Source organism: Penicillium psychrosexuale, assembly GCF_028828465.1.
Source record: "Penicillium psychrosexuale strain IBT 29551 chromosome Unknown utg000002l, whole genome shotgun sequence".
Classification (NCBI taxonomy): domain Eukaryota; kingdom Fungi; phylum Ascomycota; class Eurotiomycetes; order Eurotiales; family Aspergillaceae; genus Penicillium; species Penicillium psychrosexuale.
This window is the reverse complement of record NW_026643187.1, coordinates 1,666,151-1,680,306: the sequence shown is the minus strand read 5'-3', so window position 1 is coordinate 1,680,306 and position 14,156 is coordinate 1,666,151. Positions and strand designations below refer to the sequence as shown.

The 14,156-nt window shown below is 46.6% G+C and overlaps 7 protein-coding genes across 7 annotated transcripts; 1 reads left to right on the top strand and 6 right to left on the bottom strand.

Annotated features, from left to right (window-relative positions):
- Nucleotides 1-299: 299 nt before the first annotated feature.
- On the bottom strand, nt 300-1,227 carry N7518_001773 (YoaK family protein; the record flags this gene model as incomplete). Its single annotated transcript, XM_057182701.1, has 2 exons — nt 300-904; nt 1,026-1,227. 2 exons carry the CDS (start codon nt 1,225-1,227, stop codon nt 300-302), a joined length of 807 nt encoding a protein of 268 aa, XP_057044151.1.
- Nucleotides 1,228-4,148: 2,921 nt separating this feature from the next.
- N7518_001772 (uncharacterized protein) lies at nt 4,149-4,548 on the bottom strand (the record flags this gene model as incomplete). The annotated part of the gene is made up of 2 exons (XM_057182700.1): nt 4,149-4,473; nt 4,538-4,548. 2 exons carry the CDS (start codon nt 4,546-4,548, stop codon nt 4,149-4,151), a joined length of 336 nt encoding a protein of 111 aa, XP_057044150.1.
- A 402-nt stretch (nt 4,549-4,950) lies between these two features.
- On the top strand, nt 4,951-5,646 carry N7518_001771 (uncharacterized protein; the record flags this gene model as incomplete). The annotated part of the gene is made up of 2 exons (XM_057182699.1): nt 4,951-5,148; nt 5,221-5,646. 2 exons carry the CDS (start codon nt 4,951-4,953, stop codon nt 5,644-5,646), a joined length of 624 nt encoding a protein of 207 aa, XP_057044149.1.
- A 385-nt stretch (nt 5,647-6,031) lies between these two features.
- Nucleotides 6,032-6,805, bottom strand: N7518_001770 (uncharacterized protein; the record flags this gene model as incomplete). Its single annotated transcript, XM_057182698.1, has 2 exons — nt 6,032-6,259; nt 6,305-6,805. The coding sequence occupies 2 exons, from the start codon at nt 6,803-6,805 to the stop codon at nt 6,032-6,034; spliced, it is 729 nt and encodes a 242-aa protein (XP_057044148.1).
- Nucleotides 6,806-7,545: 740 nt separating this feature from the next.
- On the bottom strand, nt 7,546-8,156 carry N7518_001769 (uncharacterized protein; the record flags this gene model as incomplete). Its single annotated transcript, XM_057182697.1, has 2 exons — nt 7,546-7,704; nt 7,839-8,156. 2 exons carry the CDS (start codon nt 8,154-8,156, stop codon nt 7,546-7,548), a joined length of 477 nt encoding a protein of 158 aa, XP_057044147.1.
- A 1,046-nt stretch (nt 8,157-9,202) lies between these two features.
- On the bottom strand, nt 9,203-9,907 carry N7518_001768 (uncharacterized protein; the record flags this gene model as incomplete). The annotated part of the gene is made up of 1 exon (XM_057182696.1): nt 9,203-9,907. One exon carries the CDS (start codon nt 9,905-9,907, stop codon nt 9,203-9,205), a length of 705 nt encoding a protein of 234 aa, XP_057044146.1.
- Nucleotides 9,908-10,317: 410 nt separating this feature from the next.
- Nucleotides 10,318-12,515, bottom strand: N7518_001767 (uncharacterized protein; the record flags this gene model as incomplete). The annotated part of the gene is made up of 3 exons (XM_057182695.1): nt 10,318-12,006; nt 12,058-12,196; nt 12,253-12,515. 3 exons carry the CDS (start codon nt 12,513-12,515, stop codon nt 10,318-10,320), a joined length of 2,091 nt encoding a protein of 696 aa, XP_057044145.1.
- Between the last annotated feature and the right edge of the window lie 1,641 nt (nt 12,516-14,156).

Below are 14,156 nucleotides of genomic sequence, written 5' to 3'. Positions count from 1 at the left end.
TTGAGGTCATAGCCATTACCAGGGCGACACCAAAATCTCCGGGATCGAATCTATCCACCACTGCAGCCGCCAGGATAACAGCCAGTACGGCCACCAGCATATCCAGGAAGAAGCCTAGACATTGTTGAACACAGTACATCAAGTACACTGGACGTTGAGAGGGATTGAATAATACCAAAGACACGAACACTTGGATCAGAAACTATTAACATTGATATATGCACAACTAACTATAAATTGTAATCTACTCGACCTCTACAACCCCAGAACAAGGTAACTCACTGAACAGCCGTGCGAATCTATTTCGCCGGCGCAGCCTTCCAGAACAACCACGCAATCGCAGCAACGAATTTCAAACCAGCAGCCATCCATAGCGCAGATTGCATACCACCACTGCTACGACTCAGCCAGCCGCCGACAATAGCACCGACAAGGAGACACACAACGCCAGCAACACGACGGTTGCGCTTAACGTTCGTCGTCGGCTTATCGGTGATCTTTGGATCGGACGCAATATCAAAGTAGACACTCGTCAAGACCACGGTCGGGATCTCATTGTAGCCCAGCGCACGACTGCACGTCATTCCACCAGCGGATTGGAAAGCCAGCAGGGCGATTGGGATCAACTCGAGGAAAAGCGGGCCACCGGATAGGGTGGCGTCATGGGAGGTGTGGGGGATGATATCGGCTTCGATTAGGGCGACGGCGATGATGATGAGCAGGGTCTGCACGAGGAATGAGATGAAGAGGGTTCCGCGGCGGAGGGCGCCGACGGTGCGCATCGCGAGCGAGAAGATCATCGAGCCGAAGAAGAAGGACGCGATCGAGACGAGGGACTTGAGCCAGCCCCATGGCTTGTTAGTTGGTTGATTGGAGGCGCCGAGGCCGAGGAAGATGGTGTTTCCTGTTTTGAGGAGCGATTGTTAGTTTTTCTATTGTGTTTCCGGATGTTTTTTGTTTTTTGTTTTTTTGTTGGTTTGGGTTTTGCGCCCCCTTTGCGGGGGAGCGGCAGGTATGACTCGTACCGGTTTGCATTCCGAGGAAGCAGGACCACGCATTGTAGGCGCTGCTATCGCATAGACCGGTGAGGAAAGTGAGGAGCAGACAGATGAAGTCTGCGTGAGTGGGCGTCAGGTTCTGCTTCCATCGTTGGGCGAGGCTGGATTCTCTGGCAGGGACGTCTGGGGCTTCGAGATCGGGTGCAGCCGCGGCGTCTGTCTTCTCCATTTTGACAGGATCTGAATGTCCACGAGTATGAATGTGTACTCCGTAGTGCGTATAGGGTAAAAGATAGATGTTCACAGGTGAAAGCCTGACAGAATTTTCGCGTTCCTGTGGTCGGCACGAGGCGACTTTCCGAGGGGGAAAAGTTAATTCCTCGGCGTTTGTGATCCGACTGTCTTTTTACGACCTGCACGTAAACAAGTAGACAGGTAGAATAGTCGACTTCTTCAGGGCGATCTTGATATGATATTGCAAATCTTGCAACTAATGACTCCTTTGTATTCTGCTGGGAGCTCAAAGTTGTGAACAAATAAATAGTCAGCACGCAATAGTGGAGAGCACTGGCGTAGTATCGGATAGGGCTGAATTAAGGACAGCCAACCACATCCTCTTTATAGTACCCGTCTGCTCCAAACCGGGACTGATAATAATAGCGCAATCCCGGCTCTGTTATTATAGTACAAGGTCAATCCCAGGCATATCTAGCGGTGTACCAAGACATTGTATCGCTCACCGTAAGCTAAAACGAGTGCCCATGTGAGCGATTGATGTATTCCTCGGTGTGTATATTGTAGAGGTGATTCTCTTTTCCATCCGGTTAAACAGCCTTTTCTTGCTAGTGTCAGAATTTGTGCCTTGTGACTGATTCGCCCCTTAGTCTTTGACTGTCCAGGTGACTTTTGTGTCCCGAGGCCACTAAGTAAAATTGTAAGAATTAGGTATCTTTTGTATAGCATGCTCATATAAAAGGTAGATGCCCTAAATAATCTCATATCTAGGTACCTTTTATACAGGCGTGTCATATGAAAGATACCTAAAATATTGCATACGGGCTGCGCGTTCATCAAGACTTCTCTGCTCGATGAATGGGAGCCGGATATATTGAGCAGTAAGTCCCATGAACCTTATAAACACAAGAAGGTATAGCAATGTCCTGGTCGTTCCGTGAAGCAGTGAGTTAAAGACAATGGACAGTGTTGATCGCTTGTCATCGACGAGAAAGTCGTGACACTGCCTGATGGCATCGTCTGAGTCAAATGGAGATAAGTCGACGGTTGGGAGGATCCAGATGACAAAGTTTGCTTGTCCTTTGACTCTGATGATCAAGCACGTCCCATCAGGTCTGAATCGCTTCACCGATCAACGACTCAAGGTCACTTGAAAGACTATTAGACGAGGAAAGAATGGTTACTTCTAGCCCTGTCTGAGCCTTCATTGTAACAATTCGAAGATAGTGGTTGGACAGCGATGAGTTTTGCGTAGAGTGAATTATGATGTGGGGATAGGCTGAACCCCATGGATACATCCATGGATCTAGATGTGGTCGCGATGACCGCCTTAGATTCAATTAACTACCTAGGTACCACCATGACTATTAGTATGGGCGACGAATCGTGCCACTACGAAGGTATAAGTCTTACTAAGATACTGTGTAAATAGCGAGGTATAAGAAGTATATATATGCAGGAAGTAAAATGAAAAGAAATGGTATGGTTACCTATTAACCTACGACTATGTTATACCCCAGGTCCACAGGGAGTATTATTATTAACATTTTACCTTTTTAGACTACTCTGTACTCCGTAGCATCTGATCTATATTGTCAAAATTAAATCACTTCTTCGTACAATTAAGCCATAAATATCATCAAGTACCGGTCGCATTCAATTTATTAGATAATAAATATATCTAGTATCCAAAATGCCGTTTTTAGAATTTGTTTATCTCTATTATTGGTAGTGGTAGAATTAATTTAAATTTACTTGCTCTATACTCCGTAGTGATACAGAGTAGATTAGGTGGTCTCCGAATAGCTTTATGAAAATAGATCATATAATCTCTGAATCTTCATAATGATAAATCAGGTGATCTCTGAATAGCTTTATGGTAGAATAGGTGAGCTCTCAGTTTTCTCATCTCTCAATTGCTTTATTTCGATCTTATGTGCTGTATGCCAGCAGTGTTTACCAAAGGAGATATCCATGGAACCGTCCTAAAACCAGAATTACTAAGTTTATTTACCAGTGTTGAGGCGTAAATGATGACAAAGCTCGAATTACGTGGGGTTTGTCATCCTTATGATATCAGGTGACCTCGGGAGGTCCCACACCCAGAAAGCGCGAAAGGTACGTGCACTAAATACCTCGTTTTCTCAACTCTGGCTAGTTAGTTAAAGGAAAGAATAATGGTGTTCATATAGAGTCAAATTTATTTAAATGGATTTGTAGATAAATGAATCTCAGATAATTTAGGGAAACTGAAGACTATATATAGAGATGTACGGTGATATTTTCCGATGTACCTTTTGTATAGCCATGCTATATAAAAGATACCTGGAATCTTGCATGCCGAGTACCTGAACCTGGAAAAGATATCCGTGGATAGGCCTGAGCGGCTACTCCACTATTGCACTCCATACAACCTACGGTATTCGACGACTGGGCCCGAACTTCGTATCCTTCCACCTTACCATCTGGGCATGACGTTTGGGGATTGATGTGTCGGTCATTCCGTTTAGTGATATTATAACCTCCGTTTAGACTGTGCTATTCAATTTTGTGTGTTTTTTCCACACTGCATCAAGTCCAACTATCCTGTAAAACCTCAAAATACAACAAAGTGAATTATCAAGACATTTCCCAAGACCAACCGCAATAATAACGTCCTTCACGGACTATGTATTGTCTCACCCTTAATTCACTGGCACTTATGCATTTGCAAGTGCCAAGAAGCACCCCGGTCGTATTTGTTCGATGAGGGTAATAGCGGGGTGCACGACTCGAAGGGAGAGCGTCAGGCCAAGCTATGTTGTACTGCATTATGTTATCAATATGCCGTTCCTTAGAGTTCAAAACAAACTCACATCTTACAATAGTCCAATGGTAACATCTCCTTTGACTCTCGCATAGATTTCAACCTAATTATCACATCAACCCGATTGTCACATCGCCCTTGACTCGTGCATAGAGCTCTACCTCGACTTCCAGATCCAGCTCAATTTTGATCTTCAAACTGCTGTCCTTCTCGCCCACTTTCGCTGGTCGATCCTTGATCCGCGATTCACGAATGGGACCAATCCTTCTCCCGGGGAGGGGCGCGGGTATTTCATCGTATGCAGAGGCTTGCTCTGTCATGGCTGCCTTTCGCGCCGCGAGTTTCGCGGGTTTGCGGCCGCCTGTAGGGTTGGGAGGGGGTGGTGAGGGCTCGAGTTCCTCTTCGGATTCCTCGGCGCTGTCTTCTTGCTGTTGTCTGTAGATGGTATTAGTCTCATGAAGAACGGTTGAGGCTTGAAGACGAAGAGATAAAGACCTACACTTGGGACATGATGTGGATTGATATGGATAATTGAGAATTGGTATAGCAAAATGTATAGTTACAAGGAGGATAGTGGAAAGCTGTAGTACTTTATATGAATCGAAAGAGATGAATGCTCACCATGACCCCCGCATGATACACCACTGTGTATGCATCTATAACCTGTATTTTAGAAGATAGACATACGCTAAGCTGCGTGAAGTGGATATAACGCGTCATAATATCCGCCATGAAACGCTATCTGTGGAAGAGGGATGAAATAGATTAAATCGACGAGATACCATATGAGATACTCTTCAGTGACGCGTTTCACGCAAATAAATTAGCGAACCTCCACTCCTACTCACTCGTCATATTTGAATAAAATTTTCTCCGAAAAATTTTCAAATCCGAGCAACAACCAAGGGTACCATGGTCCTAGGAATAATTACCGCCATAGCGGCTTGTCCTGCAATCATTGGAACTACCGAAGCAGTCCGACAAGGCCAAAGAAAGAATGCGAAAGAACAACACAGAGGCATGAAATCGAATCTGATTGTTTCTTGCGCCAGGACCTCATACGCAGGAAGCGAGATTGATGGATGCGCCGTAGTGTTGCGCAACAACAAGGTACGTATTCCGTGAAGAGATCCGGCAACCCAATACTGTCCCCCCTTGTTCGCTAATGCAGTTGATAACCAGCTATACATTGCGGTGACTACCGGCGAGGGTCAGACCAAATTCCCTCAGCATCCTTTCGCTGGATATTTTCTCCCCTACCCCGACACAGACTGGGGTCGCAAAGGAGAAGGACTGGTCTCTACAATATCCGATGAACCTCCGCAACTAAATTGGGTATACGTGGACGAAGAAACATATGAAGTGAAGTACGGCCTGCGAGAAGAATCCCAAAGCCAAATTGTTGGGCCGTGGGACTGCACTCCAATTGATAGGAGAATTACCCTGGAAGGCTGGGAGGGTTTCATGGCTGTGGAAGATGAAGGGTCATGGGCGCTCTATTTTGACCGAGACGACAACGGCTTGCGAGAAAAAAGGTCCAAGGGAAGGATTTTAGAAATTGAGTTGACAAGGAAAGAGAGAAAAAAGCGTAAAGATGACGAGGGGTGAGAGCGGGTGAGAATTCTCACCCCAAAGTGGACAGACACTCCATTCCCACTTTCAGTCGACAGAGCCCATCCAGTCTATCATGTTGCTTGCTTGCTTACTGTTTGCATAGTCTGCCGGTTTGTATTCCATAGATTGTTTGCTAGATAGCGAAGCGAGAAGGTTGGTTGTTTGCAACGTTGGCAAAGGGATAGCTAATATTAACTGGCTGCCTCCCACTTTGCAACTTGCTTCTTCCTTCTCCCCATTTTAGTTACTTTGAATTAAATGCACTCTTCGTTTGAAAGACCTGGCACGTCACACTTATTCCCCCATCCTGCAGCCATTCCAAAGAAGATACTTCCACAGGATACCCAAAGGAAGCTTGAAGAGAGGGTCCAATCTTTGGTTACTCCTGCCAGCGCTCCAGCATAAATTTTTCAGTGATTTTGACGAGGTTTTCTTCACTCAACTCGAGTTCATCCGGGGTGCCTGGATGAACCTTTCCGATAGGAATGATCATTGGCCCCGTGGTAATACTGTGACCATCTTTATCGAACGTAATTAAACCACGACCCCAAATCACTGACTCAAAAGCCTGGTCCTGATCAGGCCGTCTGAACGCCTTGTATATTACCTAGCTGATGTGACTTTGGTTTTGTGGCGCATGTAAACAAATTACTGCGTTGATCTTCCCTTCAGAATACCGGATATAATCGTCTCCACGGCTTCTTAACTCTTCGACTGATTGCGAAATTCCAATCTCAAAGACGATACGCGGAAACAACGACGTCCTTTTATTATTTGCCATTGAATAGAGTGCCAGGTCTGGCTCGACAGTCCACCCGTTCTCAAGTTCAAAATCGCCTCCGTTAAGAAGCATCCAGTCGTCATCTTTCATTCCGACCTTTGTCATTTGCTGTGTCAAATATCTGAAGATCCTTCCCTGGGCAACAAAGACAGCACGGATTGGCATCTTGAGGATGAGTTGTTGTTTATCCGGCGCATACTTAAATATTCGAAGCTTTTCTCGCTCTATCATAGCTTCGTGGCGACGTAGGAAGTCATGCTCGACTTCTGAAAATACCAATAAATCGAATCCGGCCTCCTCGGCGCAAAGCTTTTGGTCCCTTAAGACATTTAAAAAGTCTTCTAGTCCATCGTAGACAAAATGGATCGCCATGATATAGAACTTTGATTTCTTCACGAGTTGTTGGGTAAAACATGCAAAGGAAAAATCGCCAATTCCAATCTTGTTGGACTCACGATGATATAAACTTGCGCTCACCAACTAACTAGGTGATAGGTAGTTTACATGATGCCACCAGCGAATCCTCGCTGTTGTATGTTTTTATTTTTTATTCGTTCGAAGTCCATCTTGCCGCCTACTCTTCAGGGCCTTCAGCCCATTATTCACTTGAATGCTCCCTGAATATTCTGCACGCTCATGAATCTTGACGTGTCCTTTCCCTCCCGTTGACGACTTGTTTACTACACGCAGAGTGCCCAGAGCATGATCAAGGACATGAAGAATGGGTTACCAAATCCGCAATATAGGAAAAGTCGGAGTGAATTGAAGACACTTGACTATACCGGATGGGATGAATCAAAATTATCGGCAGAGTTCAGAAAAGCTGCCGCTAATGGTGATTACGAAAATATAAAAGCTCTCCTAGAGAAGGTGTATTATGACCCGAACCAGACTGATACATATGGGTGGTCTGCATTACATTATGCAGTCTGATATGGCCAAATAAAAGTAGCCAAGCTGTTTGGCAAAGGTTAATCTTCAACAGCAGACTGCCGTGGCGAGGAACCACTTCATAGATCTGATATAGTTATACAATCACGCTCAAGCATTAGACGTAATATCCTTAACTCAAGCCAACACTTGCGGACTACATACTAAATATAACAATCTACTTATCTCGTCAAATAGAAGTAGACTTTCCCCTGCCACTTTTTACTCTCAATACATCCAGCCACCATGTTATGCTTCACAGCTCGATAATAGACCATCATGGGTCGCTCATCGTAAATCAAAGCTGCAGAGACAACTCCATGATATTTGATTTCACGTAGCTGTCAAGAAAAGAATGTCAGACCTGATCTCCCGAGTCAAAATACATACAAGCTTCCTTCGAAATCCACAACCACACCTGCATATAGCCATGCATCTTTGGAAATGTGTCACAAAATAAAGAAAAATGACTTACGGATGCACGCCCCCAATCTTCAAAGGGCACCCGTTCCCCGTTCCGCGCAACCATCAGTGGTGCCACGTCGTCGGTGGAATAAAATGTATTGCCGAACCAATTTAGCGTGTCCAGCTCGTGCTCAAATGGGTGACCCGTGGCAAGGATATATCCGTCCCATTCGCCGATCAAGTCGTCTGGCTGAAGTGGCTTGAGCTCGTGAAAGACCGTGTTGACTTTTCCACCAGTCACCCGGGGGTGCTTGGTGAGAGAGACAAATTTCTTGGCTGGGCTGGGTTGAAAATAGTCGAATGGCATGATTGGGAATTGGATTGTCATCTTATGTGTGTTGTTGGTCTAGGTACAGCTTGGGGATGAGGTCAAGTATGTGATTCTTGACCAGTGGGTGTATGTATTTTCCTCCATCTCAGCGGGCTTCCTGCACTAAATAAGAGATGCAAGTGAGGTCCACACAGAATGTAATTCCTACAGAAGTAAAAAAACGGGCGCTTTCTGCGCTTAAGGCAAAAATTCCCCCAAGTATGCTGTGAAACCTCTGATCTGCACACACCAAGCCAGGTAGAAGACATTAGTGTTTACTTGAAACTCTGCTGACTCGACATTCTATCTGATCGAAAAAATCAGCCGTAGTATCCTGACAGGAAGGGATCCTCGCATGGGAAATGCTGCCAATACCCCATCCTGCAAGTACCCGCACTCTGAAATGTATCAGATCCTTCCAGCACTGGATTGCATACTGCATACCACGAAAACAACACAGCTTCTTCAGCAAACGGGCAAAACATGGTGTACCAAGATTCTCTTGCCTGGTTGCCACATTCCAAGCGTGGGTTCGCCCCGCTCCGTGGCAGTTTTGCCTGGGTCGATCAATGATTGATAAAGAATGGGCTATTATGTACTCCGTAGAGCTGTGGCAAAGTGTTGGAATGGCTAGAACCTCCTTTTTGGCGGGTAAATATTGTGATACTTTGGTGTTAAATAGTGGCCAGGGAAAGTGGAAGTATCAAAAAGACATGCATACCTATGTGGACAATAGTACGAAATGGCCACTGAGACATAGGAATGTAGTAAACCCAATACCACCTCTTGATAACACAACAGAACTGTAACCTTTTGTGTATCTCTCAATGCTACCACTACCTGAAGCGAAACGCAGCCGCATTCTTCGCCCTCGAACCCCATCCGCTCCACTGCAATGTTAGAGACAAATTGATAGCTAAAATGGACCGCAGCGAAGGAATGGCTCGCTTACAGAAGCACAGTGGGAGAGATATAGCTCTTGGATATCTTCAAAGCTTGTTATCTTATTGACACGCATTTCCCAACACCAACCCATAGGAATCTTGGCCAGTCAAAACCACAACTCACAACGTCCAAGTCCTCTCAACTTCCAGACAATCCTCGTCAATATGCTCCCACCCCAAATTACCCCACCTCGCAGGCCTCTCAATAGCGTCAACAAACTGTCTCAGCGCGAGCACTGTCTGCACCGCCCAGCGCTCCTTACTAACCTTCCCAATCCCAGCAGCCAACGGCGTCATAAGAATCCGCCCAATCTTCTCCTTCCCCTCCGCAGAGCGATTATGCCCCTCGACCTGACACAACAAGCTCCACACACACTCATAGACAACCTCCCGGTCCCAGCGGGCATCTCCAGGCTCACGCATTGTCGGACAAATAGCCACCCATTCACAGCCGTATTTATTCTGCTTTAGGTAATCCGGGAACTCGACAAGTGTGCACGAGCCTGGTGGCGCAAACCCGCGCCATTTCTCATATAGAACTTTTTGCGCTGCGCGTGTCAGAGCGTGGTAGTCCTTTCGCGGGCTGAAGGTCATTGAGATGGCGTGGTCGAAGGCTCCGTCGAGGCGGCCGTAGGAGTTTGCTGGCGAGACGATTAGGTCAAAGGTTGTTGCTTCGGGGAGGGAGTTGAGGCGCTCGTTTATTGGGGTGATCTTGAGTTTTTCTGGGTTGTGATCTGGCCAGGTTGTTTTAAGGGCATCGTTGAAGGCTGTTATGAAGTCGATGTCCATGCATAGTAGGAGGATTTCAGGGATGTTGGCTGTCATATTTGATGGGGGTTTTATTAGCGAAGGGAGAAATATTGTATGTTGATATAAGCTGGCAGATGTTAGACAGAGTGTAGTTGAATGGACGGAGGTACACAGCCCCACGCCACGTATGTGGGGGACTCTACTAAGCCTGATGATGACTGTGGCTTGGCCTGTTGAAGGAAGACATATGTCAATGAGTGGATGGAGGGTGCATCTATCATATAGCTGTGCAGTCAGGTACGTGTATGTAGACACCTTCTCTTGACTATCTGCGTGGTGTGGCCATGATCTCCAGGCAGACACAAATATTCAGGCACCAACAGGTGACCTGGACCCACTTTCCTCTTTTGGAAGCATATGTTCCCTGTGCTAACATTGAATTAATACAAGCTATATGTACCCGTGGACAACAATAATACCGAAAATCACTCCTCCAACCCAATATCCCTCTCCTTCCTCAGAGTTGGCTCCTCCGACAAATCTGCACCATCTCCTACAGCCCGACTCTCCCCTTGAGTCGACACGTACCGAATCAGGCTCTCACACAACCGATCTAGAACCCACTCGGGCTCTGTCTGTTTTGCCAGCATGGGACTGTTTTCACCAATCCAGTCCCAATTCAGAATTCCATATTCGTCTTCACCATTAGAAGGGCCTTCCTCACTTGCCTGCTGGTTTCTCTGTGATGATGGTCGCCGAGCTCGCGGGTCCGTGAACTGAATGAGCCGAGTGAACTCGACCCATTCTTCGTAGGAATATCGCTTTCTCTTGCGTTCCAGTGCCTGTTTCGACGCGCGGCGAATAGCGAAGGCAAGTTGCTGGGCAAGCTCGAGTGGAGTCGGATCCCGGACAAGTTCTTCGAGGGATCGGTGCGGATGAGACTCGGCCAAGTCATCGCTTTCAATATTAGGTTGACTAGAATCCTCAGGGTTCGCTCTTTCCCCAGTGTCGGACCCATCATCCCCCTCAAGTGGGAAACCGCGTCCTCGCCGCTTTTTCGCTTCGCGAGCCAGCAAGAACTGGGAAACGATAGGAATCCGACCCAAGGATGACTTATAGACATGGGATTGAGGAAGCACGACGTAATCAGCGACTACTTCAGTGGTGCGTTTGAAGCTAGCGACGACTGTGTCGCTCATCTCGGAAATAAGCATGGTCATGATTGGGATGGCGATTAGAGACCATACCACAAAGAAAGGTCTTCCAGGATTTGACTGCGGTGTGATATCACCGTAGCCAATCGTCAATAGAGAGGTGAAGCAGAAGTAGAGTGATTCGAAGTAGGTCATGTCCTCTAATTTCCAGAACACCACTGCTCCGCAGGACCACACGATTCCGAATGCAACGACGCTCATGATCAAATTGTTCCAGCGACGAAAACGCATAGTCTCGAACTGAATACGGCGCATAGCATCAAAACGATCCTTTTCTTCACGCATGATGAGAATCTTGGGTCGGCGAGCCGTGGCTATAGCGTTGATGGTGTTGCGGATTGGCCGGTGATGCCGATGGCGTCGAGTCTTGGAGTTTTGGCGGGTGAGACCCGGAGGGGTGATAACTCCGCTAGGCGAGAGTTTATCCTTAGCAGACTCGAGCTCGTTGATGAGTGATTGTTCGAAAGTGGATTGCCGTTTCTTTTCGATGTGTTTCCAAATAACATTATCGTAGTGAACCTCACGACCATATTTAAAGGTACTTTCCACAACCAGTCCCAGAATGATAATTCCAATGACTGCGTATGGCCAAATAAGACCTCGACCAACGGCATTGGTGGCAACTATGTTGCCATACCCCAATGTGAGAACAGTGACATCGGAGAAGAACAATGCATCGGCGAAAGAGATCCCGATCACCCGTTGAAAGATAGCCGCGCCAATTAATAGCCAAACCATCAATGCAGTCATTTGTAGGATCAAGGTTCGTTGCTCATTGGTCAGCGAGAAATGTTGCGGGTATTTACCCAGGAAATAGCCCAGCATGTTGATCATCAAGAGGACGCCCAAGAGAAAATAGAGGACTGCCGCAATGACGGCACTCCAATACGCCTGCGAGTAGACCCTATCAGCGCCTACTGGAGGAGCATATATATGCATGGCTATGGTAATTCCACAGAGCTACAAAAGAGCGTTAGGTCTGGGACATACAAAACTAGAGAAGTTACTCACGATTCCCGCAGCTAGGAACCACGAAATGATCGTCACGGGCAAAGCTATAATATAGCGTACAATCTGGGTGAAATTGAACAGTAAAAATGCATTGCCCACAATTCCGCAGAAAAGCGAAACGGCATTTAGAACAGTGGCCCTATTCGTGATGTTAGACAATCCGATCCAAAGTAACGCCCTCTTGTCCGTACTCACCAATGAGGATCTGGATATCCTTCTTGAATGGAGGTTCCAGCAGCACTGTGATTTTCCGAGAGGATTTTGCTTCGCCATGGCATAACGAGCGCAACGATTGACATAACGTTGGCGAGTGGTCCCGTTGTAGCAGCAACTAGCGGGATGGTCGTGGACGCAATCCACCACCACTGCGGTTCGTCATCTTCAGGTGGCCTCATGTGAATCTGACTCCGGATCCATTCCCATGTGGATAGCCTATCAGACTTTTCGTCTGTGGGCATCGTAACTGTCATAGATATTCATCTAGCATAGCCCATGTGCCCAGATCGGGAAATCGAATGACCCTTGTAGGTCTGAGGCCAAGTTTTTCGGATACCTGATACCTTGAGCCAGGTAACTTGTCAGGAGATAGATATCTGAGTTAAGGGATTCTTGAAGAGTTACATCCTCATCTGTCCTTGGTGGGAGATTGCATCAGGACAGCGGAGAAGACGAGTATGAGTCTTGGTCGTTATTGACCCCCAAGCAATTATCCGAAGAAGATCAGCTCAAAATAATAATATATCACCTAATCATCTTAATGCGGTTCAAGCACTACAACTTCACTTCACAAAGAAAACCTTGGAATGGATGATTTCAACGATCAGTCAGCTGGCGGTCCCGTGACCGTCCCACGTGCGTCATCATTATTCCAGACCTCAGTTAACACACCTGGGCAGAGAATTTGAACTCTAGAAGTTATTGAATATGGATTTTGAACAAGTCTGAGAAAATATAGGTCTGATAGGGCGAATAAGGTTGCATGGCCACATGGACTTGGAATCCACCTCCATGGTCTTGGCTATAACGTATTGCTAAGTTTATGCTTCTATACCAAGGTAGACTGTCATGAGCTTTCCATATGATATGGCTGCTCGGCTGCTTTCTCTAGCTCAATCTTCGGAGCCACGTCTCACAAGCTCGGTATGACTACAAACCAAGCGGGAGATTCATAAATCAAGTCAGCCAAGTCTAAGCCAAGTCCAAGCCAAGCCTAAGTCAGTATAGAAGCCAAGAACTGCTCACATATACCCAGCAAGAGTATCACATTCCCAAAAGCCTCAATCCCTACTAAACCAGATACCTCAATATCAACCACCATAACTATAAATAGTAACAGCCACCGTTCATTCTAAATAACACCTCAAATCCAGGATCACCATGCAACCCAAGACCAAGCCACAAGTCATGCACGCAACCCCCACACCCCCGTGCCTCACCTGTGATAGGGCCGCCACACCCTCGGGTACCGCCAACCACCGTGCATGCAGCGGTTGAATTTCGGAATCTAAGCCAATAGCAGCTGCGATCACTTGCATGAGAAAAATGCAAGCTGATCCAACGCTGGGACCTACACTTAGATGAAACGTGACATCAGCTGCCGTCATTGGAGATATAGTACCTGATTTGGAGGGCGTACAGCCAGTGAATGATCAAATAGCTATTTAGTATCCAAGCCGAGCAACCAACGGCGGCCCCCGGGGTGATTCTAGACGCTTTCGATGGTCTTACAGGGCGGGGTAGTGATCCACAATGTGCGATGTACGTACTTGCATTGCACAGGAAGCGCCGGGGTGAGGGGTAGCTCTAGGGCTATCACATCACACCACATCACAGGCTATTTGGTGGTGGATTTAGGCTACGTGGAAATAGTATTCATTTTACATGTTACAGAGTATCTTAGAACGTATAGAATAGGAAAGTATAACGAGCGTTAGGTTTGGTCTATCGGACGTTTGGGTCGTCTTGGTTCTATGTACAACCCGGTTCCTCCGACCCAACATCAAATCAAGCATTAAGGACAGAACAATAGCTGGATAACAGCTGTAATGCGAAGGACAAAGGAAATGAAAGACAAGAACAGACAAGCACGTATATAAGAA